Here is a 27682-nt window from a genome sequence, read left to right on the forward strand (position 1 = left end):
TTACAATTCGGCAGTACCTCAACTTCTCATTTGCACAAAATTTAAAAATTTTCAACAAACTTCATTAAAAATATCAGACAAAAAGAAATTACAATACTGCCAATGAACGATCAACGTTTATTTACTAGAAAAAATGACTGACACGCAAGCAGCCGGGTTATCTTTCTTGTAAAAGTATTCTACTTCAACCTTGCGGTCGTGACTTTGCATACAACCTTCTTGTGATTTTTTGAATATTTTTTGTTATGAATGTTACTGCTTGTATTTTGTACGTTTTTCTTTCAGAGGGAGGGATGTACTGCTATTTTTTGTCCAGTAAGGGCTTGAAATTTTGTGACCAAATTCTATGAGGTGGGAGGGAGAGGGGAAAATCGTGAAAAAATGCTACGTCTTTTAAGTATGCGATACGTTTCGTCTCGATAACGTTTGCTGTTTGTCTTTTGTTTTCACTTTGGCGAAGGGACAGTGAAGATCAGTTGGTTGGACTCGAACGATGCGCGCGAAATATTTAAACTGAGTATAACAGCACGTTACTAGGACAAAAATTTAGTGTGTCTGAAAGAGTGCTGCGATAGTTGGAAGTGAAAATTGAAAATGATTGGCTGCAATTTTCGAACAATTTTTCTGGGGAAAGTGACTTTTATCAGCACTTGGTGTTAACTCTCGAAAAAAATAACATCAAATAAACCTTAAAAGTTGCTGTAATTGTACATAGTTATACCATAATTTAACTACGTTTTTCATTGTAAACACATCACTTTTACATTAAATATCATTATCAAGAACAATAAAAAACATTGTTTTTGTAATTTTTACCATGAAAAAAGGGCTGTTTTTATGTATCTTAACAGCATTTTTTCAGGCATTTTTCCCATACATTTAAAAGTCATATTGTCGGTGGTAGATGTCGTTTACAAGCTTACAGTAAAAATACCATGTTTTTTATGGTTACAATACAAAACATTGTACGTTTACTGTTCTCACCGCAAAATACATCGTATTTTTTTCGGGCTTTTTTGTTCGTTTGACTAACCGCTCATCTCTCACTGTGTGTCTCTAGCTCAAACAAATTTTCAATATTCAGTCCGCCAGACTTGTAAAACAGTGACTTACTTTGGAATGGAATACCTTCTCTTGCGGAAATGACAGCTAAATGTAAACAACGCATTTTCGGTTTTTAGTGTTTTCTTGAGTGAAAGCAGGTACCTAGTTGAAGGTATTATTCGCAACCGCAACCGTTCCTCCACCAAAAAGGAAGTTGTTTCCGTAGTTTTATTGTAAGGTACCATTTTCTTTTACGATTATCTCGGCTATTGTGTTAAATTTTCGTTCCTCGTGTGTTCTCTAGCAAACTACCCACAATGATCAGCACAAGTAACGAATTGCTACGAAACATTGCTGCACTGTGCCGGGTATGCTCGGCCCCGGGATCGCACAGTCTCTTCGCGAAAATACCACCCTATCTGCATGAACACCCGCGGGAGTGTCCCCGGTGGACGTTGCCGATTTGCAAACTGCTCGCCGAGGTGACCGGTATCGAAATCAGCGAAGACGACGGACTACCGCAGCGAATTTGCGTCCTATGTATCTCCTATCTGAAGCATGCCTACATTTTCCGGCGGCAAACGATCGATAACGTAGCCGCTGTCCTGGCGGCGCGATATTTGATTGGCATTGAAATGCGACAGGGAAAGGACGGCAGCCTCAAAACTAAAGATACAGAACTCGTTCCCACGGCGGTTTTTGTCCCGGCAGTGATTGCCAGGACCGAGGTGGCCGATGTTGCCAATAGAATGATGAATGTGGCCACGAACGGGTCAATTTCTTTTCGGAAAAACTTAGACAAAGAAGTAATTCGGCATATTATGGGCGGAAGTGTAAAATCCAAAAAGAAAAATAATGCTGAAGAAGAGCAGCGATACATTCAAGATTTTGAAACAAGCAGGTAGGAAATTATAGCTCAAGTTGATTGTATATGTGGCTAAAATATTTTATTCGTAGATTGCAAGCTTCTCCTGTTGGTACTGGAGGTTATTTCACGTACACAGAGAAAGAATTCGAGGAGGACGATGTCATGGAGTTAGATGTTCTGAAAGAGCACAACATATCTTTTAATCTGCCGGTTGATTATAAAGAGAAGAAATGTCCTTCCTGTAAGAAGAGATTTATGTTCGATGACTCGTTGAGCGAGCATCTGGAGAAATGCCTCCAATTTACGCTTATTAAATTTATCCGAGAAGTTTATCATCTGCTTTGTCTTAAGGAAAACCGTGCAATTTCGTCGTTCGAATTTATTCGTCGGGTGGTGTTTGCCATTCGCCGAAGCGTCCAGCAAATAGCACCTTTAAATGACGCAATCGCAGACAAAGAGGAAGAAGAGGAGAATGAAATGCCAACGGCGGAGCAGACCGTCGAAGAGCCAACCGAAATTAAGCGATCTTACTTAAAGAACCTAGAAAAACTGCGCATGAATTATAATCAAGAAGGAAATAAAATTCCTTCGCCAGCGCTACCGCAGCCTATCGAGGATGGACGAAGTTCCATCACAACCGGATCTACCTCAATTTCCCCAATCGTTACGGTTACGCGTTGCGAAGAGTGCCAGGTCCAGTTTGAAACAGTCACTGAACTGGAAGCGCACAATCTCAACTATCATCGTGGACTTCCGGCAGCCTCAGTTGCGCTGAACAATCAGCAGCCCGTTTCACCATTTCCCAAGCATATTTTGCTGCTAGCAGCAAAGGATGTTCCGTTGATCAAAAATCGGCTTCTTTCCGATACGCCGGAACCGATCGCTGGTGGCGACAGCCCTGGTGAAGATACCTTCAAGACGGTGCAATGTAGTACGTGCAAAAAACGCTTCCACATGATCTCCCAGTTGGACGAGCATCGGATTCGATGCCACAGCCGGAAGTCTCCTCGACAACATTCCGGCCAGGGCAGTCCTGTCGATCGTAATCGAAAAAATTTAAACGCTAGTTATTTTCACACAATGGAACAACTGAAGAACGTTAAGTAGCCCGTACAAAGATATTACTGTTTGTATTAATTTTATTTAGTGACCACCCCAAGTTAACAGATTTACCCCGTGTTTTGTTTCAATTTTTAAACTATTTGACCACGATTGATTTGTAATAACGCTTGTAGATTTTATAGACTGAAAACGTGTAATAATGCTCAATTATTTGTCGGTCACCGCTTCGCGATGAAATATACAGAAATGCTTGTATTACAAGTACATCACCTCAATAGAAACGCCAGCGCTTGATAATCCGAACTGATCATGTGATGTTCTAAGTGTTCATCAGTATCTATTGTGAGTTAAGGATTTGAAAGAGTTGAATACTAAATTCAGGTAAACTTCGGAATTGATTCGAACCGTATTAGAATTATTTAAAATTTTAATTTAACCCTCTAGTGCCAAACGCCGTCTTTTGGCGGGCTTCGGTCAAACATCTAAAAAGCTTCAATAAACACTTAAAAAGTGATTATGATGATTCATAGTGATTTTATCGAAGCCCGCCTAGACATTAATTTGGGCACTATATGTTACAATTAGTTTAATATGTTACAATTTTATACAAGCCGAATCTACATTGATGGTTGTAGCACAGAGTTGAGGTCTACATAGATGGTTCGATGGACGCATATGTAAATCAAGTGATCGCGACAGCGCGTCAGCTGAACGGCATCGGATTAAAATTGACGGAACTATGAATTGGTATGATTTTATTGGCTGCTCTCTTAGCTGAATACCGTCCCATGATCTTAGCCTTGAAACATTCCGGGGCCGTAAAACCTCTCCAAGAGCAACATTGCATAGCAGCAATAAACATAGTCAGGCCTTCGTAACCAACAAACCAAATGAAATATTTTCGAAGCAGCCAACTTAATCTAAACGTTTAGAGTGCAGGTTATGCTCTCGATTCGGACACATCACCAGGGACTGCAAGGACGGAAGGAACGGTGAAACGTTCCACACGGTGCTTTCTACTATTGTCAAGAAGGATAAGATCGCATGACAAGCAATAGAGAACTCTCAACGAACCTCGAACAAGTGCACGGCAAGGTTGCGAGGCTAATGGTGGCCCGATGGATATCGTTAGTTGCGGAAACAAATCTCAAACCAGTGCGCAGGGACCTTCAGAACGGTCATCGTACGTTAGACTGGATATTGAAGATCCTGGTAAACATACGCTTTAGGCGGCACTTCCGACTGTAAAACTCTGCGAATCGAAGTAAGAAGACGGTTATGACGAATAAGAAGATTTCAGAGACAGTAGCGAAACTACATGTGCACTGACCGACCTTGTGCTCCCTCCACGGCAATCTACTCAACCACCTAGGTCGAAGGTGTCGAGGCAAGGAAGGCAAGCTCAAGGTCGGCTGATCAGTATGCCCTCTAGCAATATTCCAGCAACCGGACGTTTGCTACAGGTGCTTTGAGGGAGGACATAAGTCCTGGAAGGCGTTGCAGTGGTGAGAGCGAAGCGAGATAAGTGTGCCGACCCTGAGGTTTTGGTTCAGGGTTCTCGCGGCAGTGGCTGGTCGACACTTACTCAAAACAGAGGATGCAGAGTGCGCGAACAGACGACTAGAGGATTGAGCGATAATCATAATTCGGTTTTACAAGATCGGCTCTAAAGAGTGCGAACAAGGCAATCAAGAGGACCTGCTTCGATAACACTGGTTGACAAAATGATAAAAAAAGGTCAGCTCAAACCCGAAAAAATGAATGATTATAGCTATTCAACCATTTCTGTAAATTTTGGTGCTCCTAGCCATTACCAAAACGCGTCAACTTACGTGAAAGTGTCGTATAGAAATTGTTCGCCGGGTTCGTCGCTTTAACGTTATGTTTACGAGGAAACTCATTAAAATTTCTGCAAAAACGGTAATGGCCAGGGACACCATAATTCACAGGAATGGTTGAATAGCTATAATCTTTTATTTTTTCCAGTTTCAGCTATTGGAATGCACCTGAGTTGGCCAGTGTAAGCTATGCGCTAGTGCTAATAGGAATTCGTGGGATGACGCCTACAGGGTCGTAATGGTCAAGTCCAAAGGCTCACTTGCGTCTGCGTCGTGATCACCAACGATGCAGGAGCGTATTATCGAAGGACCTTTTCCACACCACGAGCCCAGTCCTTTACCTCCGGCAGTCGAGAGTCACGTCCGACGTTTAAGTATTTCAGACATAGACCAGGGATGGTTGACCAACCTGCCGAACATCCAAGCCGTGTCGAGATTGAGGGAGAGGCAGAGCCCGATTTAAGGGGGGAGCCCGGGCCCCGGGCCCTCACATTTTCGGGGCCCCCACAAAATTTTTTTGTAGAGAGAATTTTTTTTTATCTATCAAAAATGAGATTCAATCAGAGGTTCGATTTACAGCAAGAAAATATCACAACAATATTCATAAGAGTTCACCCTAAATTCTCTTAGAATGACACACATTAACGACATTAACACACCAGTTGAATCGACCCAGATCTGGAAAATGGATTGGGAAACGAGTTAGGTCAGCTTTTTCGTTTGCTAAGCAATTTCAGAGTCTAGAGAATGGTTCATTAGAATTACATTTATGCAATGTGATTGTGAACAGTAATATGCAAAAAGTATCTGTAAACGCTGAAATTGCGTTGCGGATTTATTTGAGTCTAATGATCGCAACTGGGGAAAGGTCTTTTTCAAAGATGAAACTGATAAAAAATAGGTTGCGTACGACTATGGAGAATGACAGGCTATCAAACTTAGCATTGTTTAGTTGTGAGTACGACATATGAATGTTGATTATTTAATTTATAAGTTCTATGCAAAAAACTTGTAAGAAAAAAATCTAACATTGGTAACTTTTCAATAACAAATAAATGTTTTTAACTCGCACGAAAAAAAAAACGGATTAGTTTTATTTTGGGGCCCCCACAATCGTAAGTCCAGCTCTGGGGAGAGGTAAGGGTTACGAATGAAGAACTATTTCGGGCTAGTCATGCAGAGGTGCTTGACTGCCTCTTTCCGGAAAGGTGAAAACAGCAGAGACTGGTCTTACTGCCGAAGGCTGGGAAACCGCCAGGGAACCCATCGGCATATAGGCCTGTGTGCCTGTTGGACACTGCGGGCAAGGTGTTTGAGAGAATTATCCTCCACTGACTGGTGAAGTACGCGGATGGTATAAACGGACTAGCAAGTAACCAGTTTGGTTTCCGGAAAGGTAGGTTCACGCTGGATGCTATTCTATCCATCATCAAGACGGCGGAGGTAGCACTCCAACGCTAGAGAAGGAGCATATATTGCGCAATCGCCACATTCGATGTGATAGTAACATTAGGGACTTCGTAGCGCTCGCGCTTAGGAGCATCCATGTACCGGTGTCGCTTCATATAATTTGAAAAATTACTTCCAGAATCGAGTACTTGTTTACGACACTGAGGAGGGGCAGAAGTGCAATCACCGAAGGAGTTTCTCAAGGTTCCATCCTGGGCCCGATGTTGTGGAATGTCGTGTATGACGGTGTTTTAAAACAACAGTGAACCGGAGCAACAGACGGTAGTCAGAGCCAGAGACTGCACCATCACCTCAAAGCGATCTCTGAATAGGGATACCATACGTCCTGATTTAGCAGGACATGTCCTGATTTTGAGATCCATTTGGAGCGTCATGATTTATTTTTCATATTTTAGTATTTGTCCTGATTTTTCTGAATGATGCCGGATATTCAAGAAGGAAGTAAATTGTTCAGTACTTTCATCTTGACTCCGGGAAGAAACGAATTTTTTCTTTGGTTGAATCTTGACGAGAAAAATTGTCTAGTCGTTGAAACCGTTAAACATTTTTTGACAATTGTTGAGTTTATTTCGAGCAGTTTACTAGTGTTGCATTTTTTAACGCCTAGTAAATCAAAGTTGCAAAATTGAATCGTTCGAGAAACACGTTATATATGAGTCTTTTAGCGTATTTTGAAGTCCAAATCTCAAATTACATGTTTTATTTATTGATACTTCAAAAAATAGAAATAGCTTAGATCAAATTTTGGCTGGAATAAAGTTGTCCTGATTTTTAACTCCGACGAAATGGTAACCCTATCTCTGAAGCTTTTGGGGATTATGGTTGACGACAAGTTCGCGTTCGGGAGCCACGTCGACTATGCCTGTAGGAGGGCTTAATCGGCTATTGCAGCACTATCTCGTATGATGTCCAATAGCTCAGCATGGCAGTAAGCGAAAACTTTTTGCCAGTGTGGTTTCGTCCATACTCTGGTATGGTGGGGTAGTGTGGTCCAGAGCTCTAGGTACTAACAGTTACCGTGGTAAACTGGAAAATACCTACAGACTCATGTGCCTATCAGCATCGCCATTGAGGAGAACAGAGAACGTTGGTCGAACATGACACGAAGGGCCTTTCCATTTCCTCAAATGATAGATGGACGCACCGACTTGTTCCAAAGGTATCCGGATGGATCGGGAGGCACCATGGTGAATCTTCATCTCCATCTGACACAGATCCTATCGGGCCATGGTTGCTTCAGGCAATATCTGCATAAAATCGGACATGTTGGGTTTTCCGTGTGTCCCGAGTGCTTTGATGCGGCAGAGACTGCTGGGCACGTCCTCTTCGTATGCCCACGTATTGTACGTGTGAGGATATGATAGTGAGCAGGTCAGGCACTACTCCGGACAACATAGTCAGGAGGATGTGCGACGACCCGGACATCTGGAGTGCGGTTTGTGCCTCTCATTTTTTTTATGGAGCTGCAACGTGTGTGACGTGTCAATCGCCAACACGCCAGTGGTAGCTAATTATCTTCAGCTAACTAGCTGGGAGTTTATAAGAGCGAGAATGCATCAAGCACAAAAACCACTTCCCGACGTAACACTTTACCGTCGTCCCGGGAAGATTAGGGCTGGAGACTGGGGAGGTTTTAGTGGGTCCGGAACAGGCGGAGTAGGTGTCTGGGGAAGTGTAACCACCCCAGCATCACTCTCCTAGTTACATTCTCACACCCCGAGCTCTCTTCTCAGGTGTCTGTTCACAGATTTTCCCGTCACCTTACAAAAAAGAGGTATCGAGGCGCAGCGGACGGGAGTACATTTTTTTTTTATACTTCGTATTAAAAGCATTGATCTTCTTGTATTTCACTTCTACAGCCAATCCCCGATAGAGATTCGAGCGGCTTCCCTGGTTTTTCCGATGATGAAAGCACCAACGATGGTTTGGTGGTGCTGGCATCGGGTAGGGATGGCAAATGCAGCGTCGATCCCATCTCATATAGAAAGCGCTAACCTGGGACATTGCATAAAAGCGTGCTATGCAGGTGGTATTTGACGCCCCGATGAACAACCACACCTAGACCCTCACTTCGCTACCGAAGAGAAGGAAGACAATCCAGAGCAAATGGGTCTACAATACCAAGCACGTTTGGTCGCAAAAGGATACTCCCATCGAAAGGAGGTAGACTACGATGAGGCGTACGCTCCCGTCGTTTGCTATGTTTCGATTGACCAAATGGATGGAGTGATGGCCTTCCTCCAAGGTGATCTCGATGAAGAGTGGAAAACGTGTTCATGTTGAACAAGACGTTAAACGGGTTACAGCAGTCGAGTCGAGTTTGGAACCACAAACTGGATGCGGCTTTCCGACGTTTTGGCCTGACACGCACACGATTCATTTATGTATATCGGTAACAAAGGAGGCATACGTCAACGATCTGATGATCTTCTGCAACGATTCAGCATAGATAGACAATCCAAAGTAACATCTTTCCAGCTGGTTTCGAATGAAAGATCAGCACTGCCTTGAAATCCGAATCAGAAGAGCCACTGATTCCATCAGCTTGGACCACGAACCCTACACAGAGTCGATAATGAAGCGGTTCAACATGGAACTCGATGCAAACCAGTAAAGATGCCGATGAACAGCAGAGAGAAGCTTACCAAAGATCCGAGCCTGAAGGATGACAATAAATCCGCTTCATCAACAAACCCAAACATTGGAACGCGGCGAAGCATGTTCTGCGTAATCTTCGAGGAACCTCCGGTATGGAGCCGGTTTATAGAAAGGATACAGTTTCCAGGATCCAGATGAGAGGAAATCTACATACAGCAGCGTCTTCATGGCACAGCGTGGTGCAACACTTCGAACACTTCACAATAAAAACCGAATTTTTAGAGCTACTTTAATAAAAAGCGTGATTATTATACACCATTTCGTTCCTTGGAATGGCCTTCACAGAGATGCCAGATGTTTTTGAAAAATGTCTGCAACTGCTCGAAAAACCGGAAAAATCTGCTTGAAATCTGAAAAAAATCTATTCGTGATTCGAAAAAATGTAGCTTATGTAGGCAAAAAATTTGCACATATTTTGAAAAAATCTGCGTAAATCTGAGGAGATCCTGACAAAAATCTGCGGAAACTATTGAAAGTCTGCAAATAACTGCGAATCAATAAAAATCTGCACACAAACTCTAGAAATCTGCGTTTTGCAGACCTGGTCCTTCACCCAGTGATGTATGGTTCTTTACTGTAGGCCCACTTCCGGGAAATCAGCAGCCGTTGAAAAAAGTGACAGACGGTTTGCCTATCTATCTCTTAGCGATTACGTTGAAGTGTTCAGAGTTCGAATCAAAGCCGATTTCTAACAGGTTTAGTACCTTTAAGATCAATGAGAACAGGTTTAGTACCTTTAAGATCAATGAGAAAGTTCATTTTGACGTAGAATTATGTCTTACGGCAACATATACAGGGGACCAATTTCATTACAGGGATCCAATTTCAAAACCCAACAACATCGAGAGCGTCACAAAAATTGTCCATTTTCAACCGTTTTAAGCTCAGTCGGTTTCCAACCGATTTTCGTCATTTTTGCAGTAAATCAACCAAGCACCCGTCCAAATGCAGAAAGTTGAAACCTGATTATTCGACCGATTGTACTATTGAAAATTGACAAGCCTTGTCGAAACGCAAATGTCGACCTCGGGTTGGTCGCACAATGCTTCTTTCCCTAACAAGGTCGACAGAATATACCTAGTTGACTAAGAATGCGCGCTTTGTGTTTTATGTATAATTCATTCCATGATTGTGCCGATCCCACACGGACGTTGGTTGCTGATCGTGAAGAAGAAAGAAAAGCCGGGTTTCAATTTCTGGCTGATCGCGCTGGGCGCGTTGATACTTAAGCACCTGATTATCTGGCGGCTGTTATGGAGTTTTCGGTAGCTGCAGAATTATTGGAAATGGCAGGCAATTCTACTAAAGAAAACGAGAGAACTAGAATCATCGGCGAATGGTTATCCGAAATGATGATAATTGAACAAACTTGCCAGTTTGTTACTGTTGTCGGATTTAATAGCACCTGTTGGTGCTCCACAATGATGTGATTTTTTTTTTATTCTCGCTTATTTTCCGTCGGTCTAGTTCCGCCACACTGTGGCCAATCACCGACGCCCAGGGAGGCGACTCCACACCCAGGACCCTAACTCACGACCCGTTTATACCAACGGACCGGCGCCAACGGCTTTACTTCCTCATGCGATGGAAGGCGTGGTCCCAGAGATTTTTCGCCTCAGAAAATCTCCCGGTGTCGGCTAGGATTGAATCTAGACCAGTTGGGTTGGTTGTGAGTGGATCACGCCACCTCACAATCATCGACACCTATGTCGGCGGTGGGATTCGAACCCAGGCGTCGAGCGTGGTTGGCGGAGACGTTACCAACCACACTAGGCCCCCGCTCGATGTGTGACATCATTCTGTAAGGAATAATTCTCTCAAACAGTTTACTTATTGAAGAAAGCAAACTGATTGGTCGATAACTTGAAACCCAGATTCCTTATGTGTGTAGACATTCCTTCGTGGAGCGTGAAGACATAACCTGGCATCCCTGTGTCATGTTTTCTTGATGCCTTGGTTGTCCTAAAATCACTTATGGTTGTAAAAATTTTGAAATCGATTTTTTCGATAGTTCTGCTCAGCGGGGTATGTATTTCTTTTGACATTTTTTCTCAAATATGGAAAAAATATACATATCCTTAAAATACCCTGTTCTAATCACTACACACTACAGGGACAGACGTCTTTACTAACCCTGTCTTGTGATAAAGCTGTCCCAGTAGTTGATAGTGGTTTGTACTAGTTTAAATAATTTTTAATTCGGCTTCTGCTATTGAAATGAATTCCTAATTATTCAACCCTGTGTCTCTTGACATATTTTTGGTCTAGTATTTTTTATACATATATTACACTCATATTTTAAGTCGTCACCGTAAAAAGCTACACCATGCATCATCCATATACACTATCGTTAATAGCACGCTACGATGGCTTTTAAAACCAGTTATCTGAAATGAACCCACAAGCGACACTCTGTTTGCAAAAAAAAAACATTTATTGCTTCATTATTAAAAACTAAACCTTAAATCCTAGCAAAACCCATCTAAATCTAGCCACTTACTTTAACGACTTCGTCTGGTTAAAAATGATCATTAGAAAGCTGATACCGGCGCCATTTTCTCACGTCCATCTCATCATCCATATCGGTCAATATTGCGTTGACGTTTTCCCCAAACTCGTTCTCTCGACGGGAGGTTCTTCCGGTGCCGATGACACTCTTGTTGCTGGCACTGGTAGCACCGATGCTGATCGTGGTCACTCCGTTATTGGCACCGGTGATAAATCGTTTGTAGTTGTCTCCGTACAGTGGATTGCTGCGCACTACGTGGTCCGTTTTGGAGCGGTGGCTTATTCCGGTTACGTTGTATCGGTCCTCGTCATCAGCTGCGCTGCTGCTTACTTCTGCCTTCTGTCCGCGGCTCTTCCGATCGAATAGCTTTGACCGGAAGAAAAACTTATGTCATAAGAAACTGGTTATGCTCTTGTTGCTGTTTTTTCTCAAAATGTACACGCAAACACCAAGCACGGCTAACAGCATGCACACTAGCGTTAGCATCGAGAAAAAGGCATGCCGATAGCGGGAAGCTTCCGACGATTCTCGGGCTAGCTGCTGCTCTTCCTCGATGCTTAGATCCATTCTGCGGTTGCGCAAGCGTTCCTGCTCGGTGGCATTCATTATCTGGCTCAGCCTTGGCAGAAATCGATACCAGAAGCTGTCGATTCGGCGCAGATAGTGGAAGTAGTCGGAATCTTTTCCGTTGTCCAGAAAGATGGCACTCTTGGACGATCGGGAGCTTTCCTGGTCGTCCAAGTTGTTGCGACCTAGCAGGTACGGATTTTCTGGTGGCGAGCGGTTGCTGTTCAGAGGATCTTCATCCTGATTCAGTAGCTGATCTTGGATCAGCTTTAGGTTGTCTTCGAAAACGCTGTCCAGGCTGTGTTTGTCATTCTGGAACATGCTTTCCGGTCGGGTGGATATCAGTTTGATGTAACGTACGTTTTGTGTGTACGGTGACCAGGCATCGATCTGACGGCCTGGGGTAGGATCACTGTAGAAGATATGATTTACTAATGGGTGTGTTTTTAAATTAAGGATTGCTAACTTACCCGTTCTTGATGAACTCGCTGAATAAAGCTCGCATCTTTCTGCAGAGTTTGTCCTCCGACTGGGAAAGCCTCTTGCGGGCGATCTCCTGGAACAGGCTTGGTCCCATCAGAAAGGGTAACTCTGAGGAGTGCGACGCTCCTCCAAAGTAGTTCACTTTACCCCGCATGTCCATCGAGTTGGAGTGATGAAAGAGGTACACGTACATATTGCCTCCTCTTCTAAGAGCTTGCGGGGTTTCTCGGAAGACAGAGCTGGAGGATGCATTGGTGCGGAGCGGCTCGAAATCGCTAAGTATTTCCAGCGTTTTGTAAAACGGTATTTCGTATCTGGTCTCCGTCACTAGTTTTACGATAGAATTCAACAAGTGGGCGATGGAATCTGGAATCTGATCGAAGAACCGCCAGCTAATGGTTTCTCGGATCTGCAATAGGAAGAGACCATAAATAAATCAAATTCTGTTTCCTCGGGATTTCACTTCAAAAAGCTTACCTGATGCTGTCCAATTCCGTCAAATTCGTACTGTTCTAAAACGTTCGGAATGAGTGAATCATTCACAAATTTCCGTAGATGATTTTCTCCCTGTCTCGCGAAAAACAACCATTTGTTTAGAACAAACGCTCCCTCGTTGCTGGTGATCCCAAACATGATCGGTATGTCTTCAAGGATGAACGATTTCGAGGCAAACAGCGCTCTCGGATCGTCTGGAACATACCGATCTACCGGGTCCAGATAGTCATCTACGATGGGACTCAAGTTGAGTGTATAATTCCCATTCTTGTACACGTACTCGTAGGCCTTCAAAAGGTCGTGGATACTCTTCTGCTGCAGACATTTCAGCATATTCCGCCCGACATCGTAATTGCAGGCTAAAATCTTCACGATCTCATCCGACAAACTGCGATCCAAATTGACGCGTGAATATGGCGAAAAGATGGTTCCAGACATTATGATCGCCTTCGAAAAAAGTCCACGTGCTTTCGGGCTCACCAAGTGTGTCATCACATTCGATCCGCCCGTCGTTCCATGTCCCAACATCGTTATCCGATTGGTGTCCCCTCCAAACTTCTGAATATTACTTCTTATCCATAGTAGAGCCAACTGCTGATCTAGCAATCCAAGGTTTCCGGGGGCATATTTCCGGCCCAAGGATAACCAACCGAAAACGTTCGTTCGGTACTGAACGGTGACGACGATGATCCCGTCCGAAGCCAGGTCCAGTCCGGTTGCCCGATTAATGGACCAGTCGAAGGCCATCTCTTCGCCGGTGATCATGACTAGCACAGGAAATCCTCCATAACGGACGGCCGACTCGGGCATCCAAATGTTGAGGTACAAACAATCCTCGCTAGTTTCCCGAAATTTGTACGTTCTTTGCGGGTCGACCTCGTCATAGCTGTTGTTCTCCAACTGCGGGCAGATCGGTTTGAAATCACGAGCGTACAGCGTTCGGTTCCAGCCGGAATACGGCACGGGTGGAGCAAAGCGAAGCTCGTTCAGGGGTGGTTTCGCGTACGGAATGCCAAGGTAGGTGAATACAGGGATTTTGGACGTCTCGGGGAATACTTTGAGCTGAAAAAAAATCAGTATCATTAAATTGAACAGAAACATACATGAAAGAATTACCCCAACGATCGTTCCCTGGCTGAGTACGATGGTGACATCTTGGATCTGAGCTTGAATGGACCCGATAATCCCAAACATCAACAGCGTTGCGATGGTGGTCATGGTTTACAGTAGAAAACAATCGCAGCTCAACGACGCACGGAACTCGATCAAACTCGACATGGTTGAACTTGAAATTTGCTCGTCGCTCCTCACTGTTAAGGGAAAGTGAATGAAGAAGAAAAAACGGTAATTTGTCACAATGTCCACCAGCTGAAAGGTTACCATTTGTGTGCGTGTGTGCTTTTTTTGTTGCAATCCAGTTATGGTTAACTGATTTTGCAACCAAATTACATAAACTCAACATGTGATGCATACTTAAGCGGACTAACATGTCATTAGTCGTTACAATTTGTCACGGTTGGCTTCCAGAATTCAGACCAGCACAGAAATGACATACAATGCGTGCGAAGAGATGACCGAGAGTGTTTCGTCAATGCAAAGGGCCCACTCAGAACATTGGCGAAACTCACCAAATAATGACTTTTAACAAACTTGTGCATATGCAACTCACTTACGGGGGATATGCTAAGCTGTAGGGGAGAATTTGACACGTTTGAAGAACCACAGTAATCAGAAATTGCGTGTATGTATAATGGAACAGGGCACCCGTATACAGTTGAGGTTTATACTAGGGTTTATCAATGGTTCTCAGTCTACAGGATTGCGTGTTGTCACTTCATTAACATACTGGGTAACAAATTCACGATGTTGCACATTCCATCCGAAGATAAACACTTCGCCGGCGAATGATTAAGCCTTTTAATAGATTTATTGCATGCTTCTACAGTGCTCAGTTTTATCAGTCAAAAAAATTCACCGCCAATTTGAAGAGACCGCGAAATTGGCGATATGATGGAAATATTTTTGTTGGAAACAATTTAATTCAATTATATTCTGAATACAAGCTCTCAAGCGCTTTTAAAATTCAATGGACTATAAGTTCAAGATTCAAACAAATAAACAAAAAAAGTTAATTTATAATGTTTTTCTCCATAGCATTCTCGCGGACTTTCTTGAACGACGTTCTATAAACACCAAATTGATCAGCAATTCGAGCTTTGAGTTAAACTTTTTACTCAACTGCTCGAATAATAATAATAAATTATTTTTCACAAAGTTATTGTGTTCCAAAATTCTTCATTGGTTAGAAAAACATGAAAAGTTGGTGTTGCGATATTCGACTCGCGATTACACACAACAAGAGAAAATATATCTTTATTTAAAAATTAACGAAGTGTAACGAGATTAACAAATGGGACACGTGTACTTGTGCAATGCGGATATCAGAGTGTCATTATCTTTACGCTTACGATGACATAGCCCCATCCGGACGTCTATTACTCTGACGGATGGTAATTGCGTTTTGGGTAACGCTTGTCGCAGCTGGGGTGGTCCCTGCAACACCTCCCCCTTCTAGTAGTACAGATGGTACGGGTCATATCTCACGGGATACCTCCGGCTGCGCGAGGATTGGCGAGTTACTAATGGTTGTCGTTGCAGTTTCTTTTTCCGATTAAGGCGAGGATTAGAGTTCGGGGGCAGTCCATCTGGTTGCACTGGCTTGTTTCCGGGAGGCGCATACGGATTCGATTGGAAGATCGATTCAGTTTCGTCTGCTGGACTTCGATCCAGGCCCCATGACTCTAGTAGAATGTCGAGTGGTACTTGCGTAGGCTGCCTCTTGTCAGCTATTTCGGCTTCATCCACATCGCTTACGGAGCTGGTTACAGTGCGATCGAATTAGCGTCTTCTTATGCTCCAACCAAACGTTGTAGATCACGTTCCCAATGCGTTCGAGAATCTGACCAGCTTCCCAGCTCCAACTGTTGTTCTTGAAGACCTTGGCCCAAACCAGGTCCTTAGAATTGTACCTGATTTCTTTACTTCCATGCTTGCGGTTGTACAATGTACTGGTCGTCCTGCTTGGAGTGATCTGTTTTGTGAAATGCAGTTGGTGGTCTAAGCAGATCGAGCGAAGCGCGTATCGTTCTACCAAGCTTTATCTCGGCAGGTGATTTTCCCTCGGGAGCGCTTCGGCAGGGCGTAGAACGGTAGCATAACAAGAAGGTGTTGATTGCTTCGGTGAGGCCCTCTCCTTCCGCTGTAATTTTTTTGAGAGTTCGCATGAACGTGTCAACGAATCTTTCTGGAAGTCCATTAGATTATGGGTGGAAAGGTGGCGTCTTCAGGTGAAGTATGCCTTTGGTGTCGCAGAACTCCTCGAACTGCTCGATGATGAACTGGCGTCCATTGTAGCAAACCAGTGTCTCCGGGTTTCCGAAGCGAGCGAAGATGCCCTCCAGAATTTCAATGGTAGCTGGCGATGTCGTTTGACGAGTTCGGACGACCTCCGGCCATTTCGAGTATGCATCGACCGGGATGAGGTAGAACCAACCATCAACAGGACCAGCGTAATCAATATGCAGTCTCTGCCAGGGCTTTTTGGATGCGAGCCAGGACTCCAAGTTGGTTCTAGTGTTGGTTTTGGCAACCCGAGCACACTCGGCACAGGAAAAAAAACAAGTTTGGCAATGCACTCGTCGATTCCAGGCCAGTATACGTTGCTACGTGCCACCGCTCTCATTCGTTCGACACCTGGATGGCCCTTGTGCAACAATTGGAGGACCTTTTTCTGGTACTTCGAAGGAATTATCAGTCGCTCACCGTAGAGAAGGCAGCCGGGAATGACTGACAGCCCGTCTTTACGAAGATAGAATTGCTGGCATGAGCCGGCGACGTCTGTCTTCTTAGTCGGCCAGCCTTGCTGGACGTGCTGAAGCACTTTTTGGAGAACAGGAACCGCTCTGGTTTCTGCCTGGATCGACTTGAATGTGAGCGGGAAGACTTCCAGTGATTGATTAACAACATCGTGGAACGTACTTTCCAGCTCGATCGATGCTATTACGTACTCCTCATCAGGCCGAAAGTGGGTGTTCATCAGCCTCGATAAAAGATCTTCGTAACCAAAACTATTGGTCGACACGTATTCGATGGAAAAGTTGCATAGGAGAAGAGTCAGCGCCCAACGTTGCAGCCTGTTGGCGGTTAAACGGGGATTCCCTTTTTAGATCCGAATATGGCCAACAACGGTTTGTGGTCTGTCTCCAACGTGAAGCATTCGATGGAAGCACGTTACAGCGAAGATCAAGGCCAACCCCTCCTTCTCGATCTGGCTGTAATTTGTTTCGGCTGGGGTTAGGCTTCTGGAGGCGTGACAAATTGCTTTCACGGTGCCGTTGGGAAACCGGTGTGCGATTCTGGCCCCGATACCGATTGAAGATGCGTCGGCAGACGCCACGATGTCCAACTGAGGATTGTAGTGGGTCAGCACCAGCGGAGACATCAGCAGTTCCGCAGCGATCAAAAGAGTCTTGACACGCCTTGCTCCATGGTTCCGGCTTTCAGGGGTTGATCCATGGGATACCGTAGCTTCCGCATTCCAGGAACATACTTGCCATAGTAATTTACGGCTCCTAACTACGATCTCAGTGACGGCAGATCGATTGGTGGTGGCATGTTGGCAATGGCGGCGACTTTGTCTGGATCCGGTCGAATGCCATCGCTATCCAAGATCTGTCCCAGATATTTTATTTGACGCATGCTGAAGCTGCATTTCTCGATTCGAACGGTGAATCCGTACTCCTGGATACGAATAAGAACCAGCTCAAGATTTCGATTATGCTTCTCCTCTGTTCGGCCACCCACCAAGAAGTCGTCCAAGTACCCACTGGTGCTTTTGAGTCCAGCGAGCATTGCGTCTACCAGTTGCTGAAACGCCCCCGGAGCTGATTTGATGCCAGGAGACAAGCGAGTGAACTGATAGAGCCCCTTGTGAGTATTGATGGTGAGAAGGTTTTGGCAGCTTTCATCCACCTGGACCTGTAGGTAGGCATCGAAGAGGTCGATATGGCTGAAATACCGACACCCCGACACCTTCGCAAAAATATCCTCAGGCAGCGGTAGCGGATATTGGTTCGGCTCGAGGACGTCGTTCAAACCAGTAGAGAAATCCGCACAGATGCTAGGATTTCCTCGTAGTGGTAGATTAACCTTGGTTTTGCAGCACAGTCCCATACTGTTGGTGAAGACGTCAGGGAACTTTGATTGAATCGCCCCTACGCACATAGGGGTATTTTGATTGAAAAGTTGGTAAAAATTATTTTCATGCACAATAACGCAAAGATTTTCATATTTAGCAGTTTCTATGTCTTTAATATGAAAATTATAATTGAAAGATAAATAATATCTACGTAGCAGTGATGAATGACTTTTCTTATATAAGTTATTTAAAATCATATATACCCAAGCAGCAAAAATTGTTTCGATTATGAACTTTGTGCATCACTGCAACAAATTCTTATGCGAAATTAAGTTGCAGTTACATCTCAGTTTCTTATACAATGACAAAAAAAGCGCAGGAGGTGGAGCCAATTGCAACATTTTCGTTGTTTCAACACAAGTTTCAAGAATGAAACCGCAATGTGTATGAACTAATGCATGGAATTTAATAACAACATGGTAAATGCTGCATGGTAAAATTTCAGCTACGAAGATGCATCGTAACAGCATCTAGGGCGCAATAGAATCTTCATGGCGTTGTGGTAAGATTGTTAAACGGTAAATGGTCAGAATGGAAAGAGATTGTCTGTATAGCGATTTACCTTTGATTATTTCTAGAAATTTGAGGATTTATTTCCAATTATCAATTTCTATTCACTTTTCTCGTTCGTACTATTTACGTCATTTGCTGTAGAAACACTTGCAAGTTCATGGCTCTGTTTTAAATATTGCTTCCCTTATCATGCTAATGGTCATCACCAGTTTTAATTTCGCTCTTTCAATTCATCAGTACGTGATAATGAAATTCAAAGCAATTTATCACATTTCGTTTTAGAGACCCACACTTTTTGGACGAAAAGTTGCTGTTACATGGCTTCAGATCATGACAGCAACTTTTAGAAGTATTTTTGTGTGTTTGTTTTTTGTATCTCGCAAGCATCACGTTGGCAACCTATATGCTCCCCCCACTAGATCTATTCAGTGAAGGTTAGGTTTTCAAATGCCGTTTACACGTTTCAACAACAAATCCAACCTCGCGAATTACGTTGTTGGTGTGAAGATTTTTGAAGCAGCGATGCAACTTTAGTTGTTGCTTGTTTCTTTACAATTTTATCGTAGTAACAAAAAATGTTTCTTTAAACCTCGGAATTTCATTAGTGCATCAAATGATCACAATTTATTTTTTTATTATGTTTCAATTGTTGCTTGGGTATCGGCTCGGAAGAGGCTGTAAGCGTCAAAAGAATCTCAGAATTTTATTTATTTATTTCGTCAAGCAAATGTAGACTACAGTTATAATAATACAATGTTTTCTTATATTCTTTACATTATTTCGAGTAGTTAATCGTTTTTTGATTTGATTTCTGCCCATAGTGATGTCGATATTTTCGCAGTGCTGATTATAGTGACGCATTATGCGATTAATTGGGCCATTTTGTGAGTAGTAAGCTCTGTGAGAGTTTTCCGAAAATATTTTACGATTTCTTAATTGACGACTGGATGCATAAAAATTTATTTGCAATAATAACACAGTGCAACAAAAACTGACTTTTTTTCTGCCTTTGCTTCTATATATAATTTTTTGTGTATTTTTATGCAAAACTAAATTTCCCCAAGTTTGAACATATTTCAACTTAAGGGGCAACAATGATGCCATTTTGAATTTTTGAGAAACTGGAAATTTTTGAGGTTTTTTGACGCCATTTTGTTTTGAGGCCAAATATCAAAATCCCAAGAGTTTGTCCACATATTAGCATCTTTTTACCCATCTTAAAAAAAAAACAGATCTTAAATCGGATAAAAACTGAGCTCAAAACGGTGATTCTACGAAACCGGTTTGGCATGGTTTCAGTATATTTCACAAAGCAAAATAATATCGATTATTTCTGAGCATTACTGGTAATTTGCTAATATCTTAAATTGGTAGTCAAATTATATCTTATTTTTAGTAAAAAAGTTTCAGAAATCGAATGATAGGTGTCTGATCTACTTTTATGTCAGCAAAATGTCGATTTTACCCCAATTCCCCTACAATACAAAAATAGGTTTATCTGCTGACATTTTACGTAGATCAGACACCTAGCATTCGATTTCTGAGACTTTTTTACTCAAAATAAGATATAATTTGACTACCACTTCAAGATATTAGCGAATTACCATTAATGCTCAGAAATAATCGATATTATTTTGCTTTGTGAAATATACTAAAACTATGCCAAAACCCGGTTTCGTAGAATCACTGTTTTGAGCTCAGCTTTTGTCCGATTTAAGATCTGTTTTTCTAAAGATGGGTAAAAAGATGCTAATATGTGGACAAACTCTTAGAATTTTGATATTTGGTCTTAAAACAAAATGGCTTCGGAAAAACCTCAAAAATTTCTAGTTTCTCAAAAATTCAAAATGGCATCATTGTTGCCCCTTAAGTTGAAATATGTTCAAACTTCAGGAAATTTATTTTCGCATCAAACTTCATTAAAAAATCATGCATAGAACCCAAGGCAAAAAAATTTTTGCACTGTGTAATTTAGAAGATTGCACGCGTTGAGAAATAATGTCATTGATAAAATAAAGCATTAAAAGTTCGCGGTGTTCTTTAAGTGCTTGTATGTCTATAAGCATGCAGCGTGCTTCATATGATGGCAAAATGGGAATGGGAAATGCTATCCAATTTAGCTTACGAAGCGCGTACAAAAGGAATTGTTTTTAGACAGATTCAATGCGTTCTTCATGTGTTACAATATAGGGATTCTATACAATGCTACAGTATTCCAGAATTGGTCTGACGTATGTAATATATAATAGTTTGATTGCATATGGGTCTTGAAACTTATGACCGAAGCGTTTTAGAAAGTCCAGCATACAATTTGCTTTGTTGATTATTGTGTTATAAAGTTCTATGAATGTAAGTTTGGAGTCTAAGACTACGCCCAGGTCCCTTACGATCGTAGTACTAGCCTCGCAATTGACCTGTACACCAAAGAGTTAACCGCGAAGTAATGATTAATAATAACAAATAAAAATTCGAGATTCGAATCGGAATGTAGTTCTGAAGATTTGCTTTAATGCAGACAGTTTCAATACAGACTGCACACAAATGAACGATTGCACAAAAACAGATTTAGCTGGAATTATATTCTTATTTATATTTGATTTTTATACAGTTAAACGAAGTAATATACAAAAACGTTTATTTATCAGACTCATCCTAAAAATCGTACCCAAATTTTACAACGACATCCTTAAAGGAATTGACTTGTTCTGGAACCAAGAGACTCAAAGTATCATTCATTGTAGGGAAGCGGATAGTTGACTAGATGCTGTCCACGTGCGCATGATATCTGCTTTAATAACACTCATTCGCTGTTTAAGCATCTTTCGCGATTTTAAGAACGATTCAATATTTGGAAAAACTTCGCCTCTAAAAAAATAAATTTTGCATTCCACGGTGTGACAGCGGATTCTTGAAGCCATTTTCAAAGAAGTTTACTCTGAAATTTTTTTTCGGTGTCTGAAAACACGTCGTTATTTCAAAACACAACTCATAAATTGAAAAAAAAAAAAATCACGGGAAGGTTGTATGCAAAGCCACGAACGCAAGGTTGAAGTAGAATACTTTTACAAGAAAGATAACCCGGCTGCTTGCGTGTCAGTCATTTTTTCTAGTAAATAAACGTTGACCATTCATTGGCAGTATTGTAATTTCTTTTTGTCTGATATTTTTAATGAAGTTCGTTGAATATTTTTAAATTTTGTGCAAATGAGAAGTTGAGGTGCTGCCGAATTGTAATATGCACATTTAATACGAAATCATTAAACGGGAACGGAACAAAGGCTACGGTTATGCAGAACGCGAATGCCGGCGCGATGCGATTCGCCTTACCGTGGTGAAACGTACAGCTCTTTTTAAGGTGAAGTAGAGCTATACATTTCAACAGATTTCGTCTTGCCGAATCGCATCGCGCCTTTATTTGCGTTCTGCATGACCGTAGCCAAACACTAAGCGACGCAAACACGTAATAATAATCAGAGTATGCATGTAGATGAAGATAATTAACTTTGGATTATAGCGCAAAACGAGAAAATATTAACTCTTCAAATAATCATTTGTGTTCTTCAAATTTCAGTTGTTCTATTTAATATCCGATGAAATGTTTGTTTATTATCTGATGAAGCTCTTATATAGGCCAAATGATGCATTCCCAATTTACTAGGTCCATAACTCTGCCGACCGTGCTTGGGAAAGCGCGGTATAACGACCAATCAGAGGTCGAATTTTGTGTTTTGACAAGGCTTAAGAGTTTTCAATAGTACAATAGTTCGAATGATAAAATTGCAATTTCATGCATTTGGTAGGAATCTTAGAAGATTTTCTAATCAATTGCTGCAAAAACGAAGGAAATCCATCGAAAACTAACCGATTTATTAGCATTTGAAATTTTTCTCACTTTTTTCAGTTTTAGATTTTTATTTCACATCCCTATGTAGCCGAACTTCCTGAGAGAAGTATTCTAATTCAAAATTAAATCTTCATTAATTCATTTGTTGTCCTTATAAGGACAATTGTTCAATTTATCATAGGATGTAGTGTTTATCTTACATCTCTGTGTTACCTCGATAGTGAGGACTAAGGCGCATGGTCAACACAATGAGAAAGGTGTTTTCACATTGAAAACTAGACACGGCTTTACTGGAGGAAGTGTTGGCAAATGCATCTACCGCTAATACCACCGCTATCATACGAAAGCGCGTCGTTTCATGTGGGGAATATCTAGAACGAAAAATGACGCGCGTCTAAGCATAACCCGAACTGTTTCGCCGTGCTGCTCCCATCTAACTTTACATCGGCCTCAGGGAAGTACCGGCTGCATCTGCATCTACCGCTGAGGCTGTCACTATACTGCTATTGGTACCAAAAGCTATTAACTCTTCAAATAAGTGTTTTATTTGTTCTCAAAAGAACAATTGTTCAATTCAAAATCGGATTTACGCAATCGCATCTTTGTAATATTACCGACAATAATATTCTTCTGAGCAAACTGATACAACTTTCCAATTAGGCCTCTGCCATAATAGACGCGAAAAGCGACGCGAACCGTTTCGCTCGGCTGTAGGTTAATGTACAGCCATCAGTAGAGCTGTGCATAAACCTACGGCCGAGCGAATCGGTTCGCGCCGCTTTTCGCGCCTACTATGGCAGAGGCCTTAGAGAAAGTTGCTGGCTGATGTATTCACTTCATGCAAGCCTGCTGCTGATGCTTCCCGCTACCACGCTGAAACAGCATTTTAGTGAAGGGAGTGTCGCTGTATCAGCTGACCCTGCTACTATCGATGCTGATATACCCGCTGCAACAGCTACGCTATGCATAGCCATGCCACAGTTGTGGCCGCTATACGCTGGCCCAACTGCTGAGCAACTGCAACGCTATCCGTAGCCATGCCACAGTTGTGGCCGCCATTGGTACCCGCTGTACCTGCTTCTGCTGGCCCTGCTGCTATCGATGGTGAGATCCGCTGAAACTGCTACGCTTATCCGCAGCCATGCCACAGTTGTGGCCACTATCTGCTATCGATGGTACCCACTGCTCGCTCCCGCTGCTGCTAAGGGAGGACTGCTGTCGTCGCTGTTCAAAACTATTATGAGCGGCTTCGACTAAAACAGGCTCTTATATAGGGATGAAAATAGGAATGAATTATTTTACGTACGTGGTGGAATGATATAACTTGAAAAATATGTGTGACTTCATTCCGGCTCAGAGCGATCATTTGATAAGCTCCACCTCTTTTTTCAGTTTCTAAAGTTTTTCCTCAGTTTCATAGCACGAATGCACAAAAATGATTTCTTGTCGAGCCGGACCGATAGCACTCTCATTGAAGCAACAAAATAACATGTTTTGTGTCGTGTTGTGCAGCTTGGTTGGAGAAAATGTTCCCGTCCCCGTGTCGCATGTAAGCAGATTATTGCGTTCAGTAGACAGTAGATAGTGTATCCAGCGAATAAACACCGATGGGGCTCTCACACACGCAACGGTTTTAACCCGTATCTTATTGCGGTTTGTAACATCAAGCGATTTCATATTAGCTCTGCATAGTCGAACTAACTGCTTTTGTTAATGCGTACTAACAGGGCAGTTAATTATTCAATGTCGGTTATGCTGATCGCAGCCTTTGCGCTGCCCCTACAGTGGGGGGTTTACTAAATAAAGTGAAAGTAAAAATTAGACAACTACAACAGAATTCGATTGCATCCCGCACAGAATGTCTGCTTGTGTTGGTGCCAGAAAATTATTAACCTTCAATTATTTTTTTATTTGCCTTGAAAAAAGCATGTTGCGGTTCAAAATCGGTTGCTAATTACAACCTTTAAGCTGCCCTAACATTGGGGGAATTAAGATACACGGATAACATGCACTGTGGAAGCTATTTCACATTCAGTAAATTAGACGGGTGCGACAAATTTGAATTGCTAGGATGCAACGCAGAATGCTTGCTTGCGTTGACAAAAATTATTAACTTTCAATGACTTGTTTATTTGCCTTAAAAAAGGCATTTCGATTTCCGAAATTGGATTTCCTGATGGCAATCATCATGCTGCCCCAACACGGGGGGAATAATGGCTGTCTGGCGACACACGCTGAGAAAGACCGCGCTGCTCCTGAGACGTGGTGACCAACCACAGGGCTAGTGCTGCTGCTAAGGAAGGACGACTGCTGTTGTCGCTGTCTAGAACTATTATGAGCGGCTCCGGCTGAAACAGGCTCTTATATAGGCCAAATAGCATGTTTTCAATTGCAAGGTATATGATCCTGTCGACCGTGCTTGGGAAGCAAGCATATAACGACCAATCAGAGGTCGAATTTTTCGTTTTGACAAGGCTTCACTATTTTCAATTGTACAATAGTGTGAATAATAAAATTACAATTATCTTATTTTGGGAAGAATCTTAGAAGATTTTGCAATCTATTGCTGCAAGAACGAAGGAAATCAATCGAATACTAACCGATTTATTAGCATTTGAAATTGGACATATTTTTCACTTTTTTCGATTTTAGATTTTCAGTTCACATCCCTATGTAGCCGAACTTCCTGAGAGAAGTATTCTACTTCAAAAAGCAAAAGCAAAGCCTTGGTGCTGCTGGTTATACACAGACTCCGCAGCCAACTGTTTAGTGTACAGGACAATTGCGAGGCTAGCGCTACGATCCTACTGAAACTAACAGTCTCTCCCGAGCCGAGACTCGAACCTACGACGACTGGTTTGTTAGGCCAGCATCGTACCTCGAGAACATCTGGGAGATAATGCCTATCTATCACTTAGCGATTATACCACAACAGATCAAACACAGACGTGCCTCTTCGTAGAAAAATCCAGAAAAATCTTCGTCCGTATTCGAAACGTTACACTCAAGCGCCACCATGTGAGCTTATTGCCTACTAACTTATTTTCGTAAAACGGCTTGAATCAACACCAAAGCATAACTCACGGTTTTTGTCTTTGATAATGAGTATGAACGCTTGCTTATAGCGACCTAGCGGCATTACTGCCCACTAAGCAAAATTTCAAAATAATCGTTATTTTCCTGGTCAATGAAATCGTCTTCGAGTGGCACGTCTGTTTGTCTGTGGATCAAACTCTAAACGTACAACGTACACTATCTAAACGTACACTATAGACATATCGACGGTTTTTGGTGAATCGTCCGAAATCCCAAGGTGCAACGTTTTTTTTTATTAAATCTGAAGTCTTGAATTTCATATCAAAGTAGAGCCAAAAATCAATTTAGTCAGAGGAGTAACTTAATAACTGAAATCTTAAAATCTGAAAATTCAATCATACAAGTTTTTAAATCCAACGTAAGAAATTCCTTCAATAAGAAAAAAATTGACCATCGAGCTTTAAAAATTCCAAATTCATAATCCTAAGCTACAAATTTTTAATGTCCAAATTTAAATTTTGTATCATGCCTACCGGACTAAAGGGAAAATTCAATAGCCAATTATATAACCAATCCGAACAGTGTTATCCGATGCCTACCGGACTGAAGCGAAAATTCAATTCAACGCTTGGATGGTTGCTGGTGGCAACACGTCCAAAGTTTTTATGTTGCCAAAATTGAACGGTGCCAAAAATGAAACGTGCCCAAAACGAACGAGGTATCGAGGTATAGTACAGATGTTACAAAATGGCATCAGAAAAACATTAATGGTTAGGCACGCTCTCATCACTCACTCTCAATACGGGTTGCGTTGCGCAGCAGAGAAATGAGTGCGAGAGAACCCAGTCAGAATTTCATGGAACGCGATTCGGACCATCCGACCCGCTTCTCTCAAAATTCATGCGGGTTGAACGAAATTCGCTCGAAATACACGATCTCTCGCATTGGTGTGTGCGCTGGACGCTCTTTTTCTGTTTTTTTCGTCTTTCTCTTTTGGCGCCGGGCATATTCTTTCGGTTTTTTTTTCTGTCTTTCTCGCATTGGCGCAGACCTTATTCTCACCGATAGCAACGTCGCGCAAACAGATGCACGGTTTATTGTATTGGTGTGTGTGTTGAACTTTCTTTATTCTCATCGATAGCAAACGTAGCGCAGTTTTTATTTTCAATCGAGTTGGTAATAAAAGTTCGATTATTTCGCGCTCGGCAAAAAAATTGTTTCGCGTGTGTAAAAAACAACAAGACTGTCGCGGCGGTTTCAAAAGTGTTTAAAGTGTTTGTCCGGCTGCTGGCCAATAGTGCGTGGTTTTTTCGGTGATAAATTTGCTGAAAGGCAGCAATGTGAAAATATTTGTTTTTTGTGAATAAAACCGTAAAACTTAGGTGATAAAAGGTGAAGTGCGGTGGATATCATCGGTCAGTGCAGTGCAGTTGAAAATCTAGCGGATTAAAAAAAAAAGTGATACGAGCTAGATAAAAAATGCTGGTTGGTAACCAGCAAGTGTGTTGTTTGGGTGTTAACTCTTCTGCAACAAGTGCAATTGCACTCGCCAGGTTAGTGTTTTAACCAAAATTAAAATTCAAACCACAACAATAATTTAAATGAAATTTGAATTGGTTTTTTGAGTTGATTTCTTTTTCCCGACTGCTCTCATATGCATACTGGAAATAGATTGATCAAATTATGACTTTGCATTCAAGTTTTGTTGTGAATTTTACTGTGACACGTTTTCTAGCCACTGATTGTCGTTGTTTAATTTTATTTTGGAACATTTCATAAAAATTATTGGGAAGTTCGATTTTGCATATAATAGGAAGCTGACAATATATATATATATATGTATATATATATATATATATATATATATATATATATATATATATATATATATATATATATATATATATATATATATATATATATATATATATATATATATATATATATATATATATATATATATATATATATATATATATATATATATATATAAATATTTATATATTTATAATATATATATATATATATATATATATAT

The 27682-nt window shown here is 41.8% G+C and overlaps 4 protein-coding genes across 6 annotated transcripts in view; 1 reads left to right on the forward strand and 3 right to left on the reverse strand.

The window, feature by feature from the left end:
* Window positions 1–1137: 1137 nt before the first annotated feature.
* On the forward strand, window positions 1138–3233 carry LOC129724878 (uncharacterized). Of its 2 annotated transcripts, none has more exons than XM_055680153.1 (3): window positions 1138–1282; window positions 1349–1945; window positions 2002–3232. In XM_055680153.1, exons 2-3 carry the CDS (start codon window positions 1362–1364, stop codon window positions 3017–3019), a joined length of 1602 nt encoding a protein of 533 aa, XP_055536128.1. In that variant the 5' UTR covers window positions 1138–1282; window positions 1349–1361; the 3' UTR covers window positions 3020–3232. The 2 variants fall into 2 exon arrangements, with proteins under 2 accessions (XP_055536128.1, XP_055536127.1); XM_055680152.1 differs by having other exon boundaries at window positions 1144–1277; window positions 2002–3233.
* An 8595-nt stretch (window positions 3234–11828) lies between these two features.
* LOC129724879 (carboxylesterase 5A) overlaps window positions 11829–27682 on the reverse strand; it is a 30884-nt gene continuing 15030 nt past the window's right edge. Inside the window, exons 2-5 of one of the 2 annotated variants that reach the window (XM_055680156.1) lie at window positions 14111–14279; window positions 12977–14056; window positions 12487–12908; window positions 11829–12428 (exon numbers count right to left, since the gene is read on the reverse strand). In XM_055680156.1, coding sequence (XP_055536131.1) covers window positions 11840–12428; window positions 12487–12908; window positions 12977–14056; window positions 14111–14212 — 2193 coding nt within the window. In that variant the 5' untranslated portion in view covers window positions 14213–14279 and the 3' untranslated portion in view covers window positions 11829–11839. Of the gene's footprint in view, window positions 12429–12486; window positions 12909–12976; window positions 14057–14110; window positions 14305–27682 lie in introns of both variants that reach the window. The other variant, XM_055680155.1, reaches the window with a different exon arrangement.
* LOC129720567 (uncharacterized protein K02A2.6-like) lies at window positions 15566–17495 on the reverse strand. The gene is made up of 5 exons (XM_055672046.1): window positions 17308–17495; window positions 16713–17187; window positions 16353–16653; window positions 16037–16253; window positions 15566–15872 (listed from the first exon to the last, which is right to left on the reverse strand). Exons 1-5 carry the CDS (start codon window positions 17493–17495, stop codon window positions 15566–15568), a joined length of 1488 nt encoding a protein of 495 aa, XP_055528021.1.
* Window positions 17630–18277, reverse strand: LOC129720568 (uncharacterized protein K02A2.6-like). Its single transcript, XM_055672047.1, has one exon. It carries the CDS (start codon window positions 18275–18277, stop codon window positions 17630–17632), a length of 648 nt encoding a protein of 215 aa, XP_055528022.1.

Source organism: Wyeomyia smithii, chromosome 2 (genome assembly GCF_029784165.1).
Source record: "Wyeomyia smithii strain HCP4-BCI-WySm-NY-G18 chromosome 2, ASM2978416v1, whole genome shotgun sequence".
NCBI classification, from domain to species: domain Eukaryota; kingdom Metazoa; phylum Arthropoda; class Insecta; order Diptera; family Culicidae; genus Wyeomyia; species Wyeomyia smithii.